This window comes from Mytilus galloprovincialis, chromosome 14 (assembly GCF_965363235.1).
Source record: "Mytilus galloprovincialis chromosome 14, xbMytGall1.hap1.1, whole genome shotgun sequence".
In the NCBI taxonomy this organism is placed as follows: Eukaryota; Metazoa; Mollusca; class Bivalvia; order Mytilida; family Mytilidae; genus Mytilus; species Mytilus galloprovincialis.
Genome location: NC_134851.1, coordinates 49,096,166 through 49,102,914, shown reverse-complemented (window position 1 = coordinate 49,102,914; position 6,749 = coordinate 49,096,166). Strand labels below are relative to the sequence as shown.

The 6,749-nt window shown below is 32.3% G+C and overlaps 1 protein-coding gene across 2 annotated transcripts; it reads left to right on the top strand.

The window, feature by feature from the left end:
• The first annotated feature begins 370 nt into the window (after positions 1–370).
• LOC143058354 (uncharacterized) lies at positions 371–6,501 on the top strand. Of its 2 annotated transcripts, XM_076231828.1 has the most exons (4): positions 371–655; positions 4,071–4,190; positions 4,814–4,868; positions 6,324–6,501. In XM_076231828.1, exons 1-4 carry the CDS (start codon positions 649–651, stop codon positions 6,499–6,501), a joined length of 360 nt encoding a protein of 119 aa, XP_076087943.1. In that variant the 5' UTR covers positions 371–648. The 2 variants fall into 2 exon arrangements, 1 of the variants encoding a protein (XP_076087943.1); XR_012973022.1 differs by lacking the exon at positions 4,814–4,868.
• Positions 6,502–6,749: the final 248 nt, after the last annotated feature.

Genomic DNA, 6,749 nt, shown 5'->3' with positions numbered 1-6,749 from the left:
TTTCAAAGGTCAAAACATAGGGCTGTGCGGCATATTTTCAACGTTTATATGCCCTGAACTTCTCAGAGTTTAAACTTACACTAATTTTCTTAACTACCCCTACCTCGAATGAAAGGTTACCACAGATTTCAATGTAAACAATATGCACGTGTTTATTTACTGGTAACATTCCCAATTTCTATCTCTGCGATATGGAACACAGAGAGAATAACTGGGAAACAGTATGTAAACAAAATTATTTTTCTATGAATATTCAATTACTCCCCAAAAGAGGCGTGTTTTGAGAAACAGCTGTATTTACAAAGTGCAACCTATAAGTGCTACTTATGATTTTTTTGAAAACTAAAACTCTTTTTTTTCCCAGAAAGACCAATTATTCTTACAGATGAGTCAGTCAGTTGCACACGTGACTTATCCGTTACACTATCTTGTATTATTTCCAATCCATTTCCGGACTTTGGCTTCGGATCATGGATACACGGATACGATGGAATATTTATACGCAACGTAACTGGGCAAAATCAAGGAAATAGGTCAACATTGACAATTGATTCTTGCAGTCAAGAAGACACTGGGAACTATACATGCTTTGCATGGAATGAATACTCCGGAAGAAAAATTTATTCAAATAAAACCGCTTCTCTCACTATGAACGGTAAGAAATATATCTAGCTTTTTTCTTATACATCAATATAATATTAATATAATGTATGTTTATATGAACAAAAGAAACGTTAGGATTCAAGTCACAAGGAATGACATCAAGACGTCATATTTGTCTTTAAATGTGGGTCAACTAGCTGTCTTCATCCAAAGCATATGTCTCTACATTGTTGTGAAGCTTTAAACACGTACGGTGACTTATAGTTGTAAATTTCTGTGTCATTTTGGTTTATTGTGGAGAGTTGTCCCATTGGCAATCATGTGAAGTTATGATTCTAAATATAATTGTGAGTCAGTCACTCTAATATCGGTTACTGAACACTACACAACACATGGATTTTATACAAAAGCATCATACACGCTCCGTTCATTCTACACCAGCTGCCTTATAACAATTGATTACTTATCACCTGATTTTGATTATTGTCCGGTTTTTTTTCGAGAGAAACTGTGAAATCGTCTGGGTTTTTAGACAAATGGTCCGGTTTTTTTTACAGAAAATTTGAATAAGAAAAAAGGTATTCTAGACTTTAAAAAATAAATTTTCTAGTTTATACCTGTAATCTAATGAATGAAAATATTATTTGTTCTCAATAAATCATTAAAAAACATAATACAACATTGATCAAAACTAACCTGTTTGAATCTAATGCAAGTTTTCTTTTCGGAAATCGTTCTACCGCAACTATCCAATATTAAATAAGAAATTATTAGATCCTTTATAAAAGATATTTAGAACAAAGTGCAGGAGGAATCATAATCTTTTTAACTTCATTTCATTGTATTTTTGTTCGTTTAAACATATTTATTAATTATAGTTGATTGGGAAACAAGTTATTACAACTTATATTAACCCCTTTCCACTTTAGTACTTCTGTTGTCAAAGTAAATAAAAATTCATGGTATTATGGTACAACGTTGTATATTCGTCCATCGTCCATCGTCAGCATGTCAGACAAAAACTCAAAAACGCTGTAACCAATTTACATTAAACTTCGGTGAATTGTCTTTTGAGGTATTATCCTTTTCGCATCTTTAGAAATTATTGATTTTACGTTTCCGAGTTATGGGATTTTATAAAACATTATAGGATTTCTGAAGAGTCTGTGTCACTCACCTTAGTGACAATGTATTATTGTCATTTTATTTATTTTCTTTTGTTACATCTTTCGACATCAGACTCGGACTTCTCTTGAACTGAATTTTAATGTGCGTATTGTTATTCTTTTACTTTTCTACATTGGCTAGAGGTATAGGGGGAGGGTTGAGATCTCATAAACATGTTTAACCCCGCCGCAATTTTGCGCCTGCCCCAAGTCAGGAGCCTCTGGCCTTTGTTAGTCTTGTATGATTTTAAATTTTAGTTTCTTGTGTATAATTCGGAGTTTAGTATGACGTCCATTATCACTGTACTATTATGCATATTTTAGGGGCCAGCTGAAGGACACCTACGGGTGCGGGAATTCTCGCTACATTGAAGACCCATTGGTTGCCTTCGGCTGTTGTTTGCTCTATGGTCGGGTGGTTGTCGCTTTGACATATTCACCATTTCCTTTCTCAATTTTATTAGTCTATTTGCTGCAGTGCATGTCTAATAAAGGGCACTCTTCAACATTAAAGACAAGAATAGAATTGATTCATGGCAAAATTATCTGTTATGGTAATGGTGACTTGTTTGTAAATCTTATTTTACTGAACATTCTTGCTGTTTACAGTTATCTCTATTTTTAATGAACTTGGTCAAGTAGTTTCAGACGAGAAGATTTTTGTAAAAGTTAAGTTTTTGACATTGAGAAATTATTTATAGGTGTCATAACGAGTTATTTAATTTCAATATAATAATATACGAGCCTTTGTTGAGTTCTTATTACTATTTGAATCAAATAACGAGTTGATATCAAGTGGTATCCCATTCTCACAAGTTATTAAACCTAGATGTCTAAATACGGCCAACACTCTCATTGCGTTAAACTAAAAATTCCGAGAATTGTTGTTCTAGCATTTTGCACACGAAATGTACATCGTCATAACCTTTGAAGGTCATCAATGACCTAGCTAGTGAAAATGCTGTAATATTGTCTTATGATGATGTATAAGGTGTCAGACCAATTAAAATTCCCTATCTGTTCTACCAAAATATCTTACCCCAAGTTTAACTGCCTAGAAACCAGGTATTTCCTGATATGAACATTTTTTTGTATATGTATCATCTTTCTACATGCCAATACCCTTAAAGCTTTCTAAGAAATAAAACTTACCTTCGAATAGAGGTACTCCAAAAATAACCCTGGTCTTCTCTAAATCTTTACTTAGTATACAATGGAACGCAATAATCCTCAATTTTTAATTCTAACTCACAGACAAGTAAATTTTGGCTCAAAATTGTCTAAATATAATTCTCTTTTACCAAAAGTTTGATTTTTGAAAACTTGTTGGTTAGTTTGAGTAAACAAGGACATCGAAACAAGATGTTTTGTAAAGTGTCTGTATTTCTAAGGATATATAGATTCCATGTATGCTTTTCCTTCAACATTATCAGTGTTATGTGTATAAAAATGGCTTTATTCTGTATTTTGGAACTATTTTTTATCTTTATTGAGAGTATGAAAACAATTTTAATGGTGGAACTGTGATTTTTATTTACGATTAACGCCAAAAATGGGTAAAGGTTGTTGAAAAATGGGAAAATCATCAACATTTGGTACTTTCAAAGGGCCGTAGCAAAAAAAAAAGAAGTGCACCACCATATGATTTTCTCCTCACCAATTATTTTTGTACAGTCATATTGACCCAAAAATCAGGTTTAGAAAAAAAAGTTTAATTCTAGAAATTTTTGGCTCCTCAGAGGTGTACATCCTTAAGGCTTATTTTAACATTTTAACGTTAAATAATGTCGGGTTAGTAATGTTTTCCTATATCAAATACTATCATACATAATATAACTTTGTATATTAAACACAAGCGTCTATATCACGTCTTGTTTGAAATGAAGTCTGTTTGTTTACATTTTTGTTCATATTCACTCGAAAAAAAGTGGTCACACTCGAAAAAGCCCGATCAAATCACGCGAAAAACCACGATTCTAGCCGGACACTTTACCTACCGTGGAATTAAATTGTGCACATTGAATGGAAAGAAACGTTCATACAGAAAGTAATATACATGGATATTAGAAAATTAGCTACTTTCTCCACATTAACATGTCATTGCTAAGCATGGAATAAAGTTATAGGTCATATCAAAATGATCCTTCTTTTGTCAGAAAATATCAGATTTTTAATTTATCTTTATAACCTATAACTTAAAATTATTTGTGATATCCAATAAATACGGTTTGAAGTATCACTCCATAGTTTGAAAGTTCTGTTCTATTCCTAAGCAAACATATACATATTCAATTAATTTAGATACAGATCTCCAAAGTTCGTTCGAAATCCAATCAGTTATTTTTGGAATCGTTGCCATTGGAATATTCATTCTGACAGGGACTGGTACTGTTATGTTGTCTACAAGAAGGAAATGCAAGAGTAAGTGGGTAACTATAAATCTTTGTGCACGATGTGGATACTAGTAAGCGTTTCACATTTTGAAGCCTATAAAAACTATTACATTTTAGTGACCTGACTAGTCTACGCATTTATTTGTATGATAATATATAGCAACATTGCGTAGGTTCACTTCATTTGGATTCAGTTTATATACAGCTATTTGAAAATAAAACCTCATCTTTTTTATATACACAAGTCAATAGTATCGGTCAAATGTCTATGCTTTTTTCAATTGGAACTTATGGTTCAGCCCCTTTTCTGTTATGACTGTAGTAAATAAATTGTATGGTCCTTGTGTGAAACATCTGTAGTGAAATACAAAATTTTTTAATATAAAATATTACATTTTTACATGTATCTGAGACGTCTCCCACTGCTAAAGCGCATTGCTTCAACTACATGAGAGCAATGAACACTCGATAGGAAAGAATAGGAGTCCTTTAAGCTATAATTTTGATATTGAAATTCTTCCAACAGATTTTTTTTTTAAACGGACAACGGTAACAATAAACGTTATTTTATAGAGGTTAACTCGAAAACAAAAAGAAACATACAGCTGCTGGGTTTTCGTAATACTCATATTTTCAGTAATATTTTTCCAGATATCATACTTATAGTTGGCCCTCACGACCTACATGTATCTCCTTCTATACCAATGTAAGTATAAATGGAATAGTAATGGTAATGTTGAACAAACAAATTTAGATGAAACATTACCTTTGCTGATATAACTTTACCGTTGCTACGTATTTATACATCATCGGCTGTAAAGTACAATGTATGTTTGCGAGTTTGTGAGTTCGTGATGAAGTTTAATCCAGTCAATCGCTTCGAACGGACGAACTTCATAGTGTTATTTTTTTATTAATATACACAGTTGAACAAAGAGTTAGGGCTTCTATTTTTTTAATTCAAAAACAAACTTTTATCAGTTGTTTACAATATTTTATAATTATTGGCATAAGAAAATATGGACTGAACACTTTTGGTGCTACTGTAACATAGAGTAATTCAATTTAATCAGACCATCGCATTTATTCCATAATACCAGAACTCATGCTATAATAAACTAAACTAAACTGGAAGTCCAATACTTCTTAACCTCAAATAAAACATTCGAAAAAGAAATTTTATTACGTTGGATAGTTAAAATTGTAAATCACGTGTTCGCTGAAAAAAAATATTTATACTCAAACTCTTATATATTTAGTTTCATATTGTACATGTTGATATTTTAATAAATAACAATAATTTCATCAGTCCTTGACAAATCATTCTTTTCTGGATTCATTATGTACATATCAGCGTCATTTTAGTCATTGGCGAATATGTGTCTCATTGGCAATTACACCACATCTCTTTATTTTTTCATCGTGTCGGACAATGCTGTTTTACTCTTCTCCTTTTTTGCCTTCTCCTTGGAAAAAGAAACACCAATATGCATTATGATCTCAATGTATAATAGATTAATTATCGAGGAATAGTTACATTAAAAGAATGGCTCTTTGTCTTTTTTTTGTCGGGATGTACAAGTACCCGTCCACGTCCAATTGTATTTTTGTCCATCTGTTGAGTTAAGCCTTTTTCAACTGATTTTTATAATTCGTTCTTATGTTGAACTGTTATACCACTGTTCCAGGTTAGGGAGAGGGTTGGGATCCCGCTAACATGTTTAACCCAGCCACATTTTTTTAGTATGTGCCTGTCCCAAGTCAGGAGCCTGTAATTCAGTGGTTGTCGTTTGTTTATGTGTTACATATTTGTTTTTCGTTCATTTTTTTTATATAAATAAGGCCGTTAGTTTTCTCGTTTGAATTGTTTAACATTGTCTTATCGAGGCCTTTTATAGCTGACTATGCGGTATGGGCTTTGCTCATTGTTGAAGACCGTACGGTGACCTATGTTAATGTCTGTGTCATGTTGGTCTCTTGTGGACAGTTGTCTCATTGGCAATCATACCACATCTTCTTTTTTATACTATGAAGTCATTTCCAACAACATAATTGATTTGTAATTTGTACTATTTTACATAACTAGATACAGTTAATTATGAATGACATCAATTTGCGTTTAAAGGTTAAGCTATTAACGTTTATTTTCCTTTATTTTTAGATACCATTCAGCCCCAGGCTCAGAAAATGTACCTCAAATTTATGATACTGCTAATTCTGGATACCTTGAAGTTGTCCATGATGGTCTACAACAAGCCACTTCCTTTGAATCTGACGAGGACATTAAAATCGAAAACGAAAATTTAAATGTCATAAATGTTTATGAAGAAATAGACTGATATACCCCGTGGGTAACTCTCGATTAATACATGTACCTAATATAAAGAGGGAACGACATTTCTATATTTTGAATTATATTGTAAAACTATTCTCGTTTCAGATCAATTGCGACCGTTATACGAAACTAAATATGTTTATTGAGTTTGTCATGGTTTCAAAACATTTAAAAATGCATATCATGATTTCTACTTACAATGGGCAAGGATTCGTAATACACGAACTTGTCTACAGTAAAGAGACCGTTAGT

Bases quoted from the DNA above. Each gene is read 5' to 3' on its own strand.
- LOC143058354 (XM_076231828.1), top strand. The intron at 4,191-4,813 runs GTAAGTGGGTAA...ATATTTTTCCAG, and splicing joins TACAAGAAGGAAATGCAAGA to ATATCATACTTATAGTTGGC. The intron at 4,869-6,323 runs GTAAGTATAAAT...CTTTATTTTTAG, and splicing joins GTATCTCCTTCTATACCAAT to ATACCATTCAGCCCCAGGCT.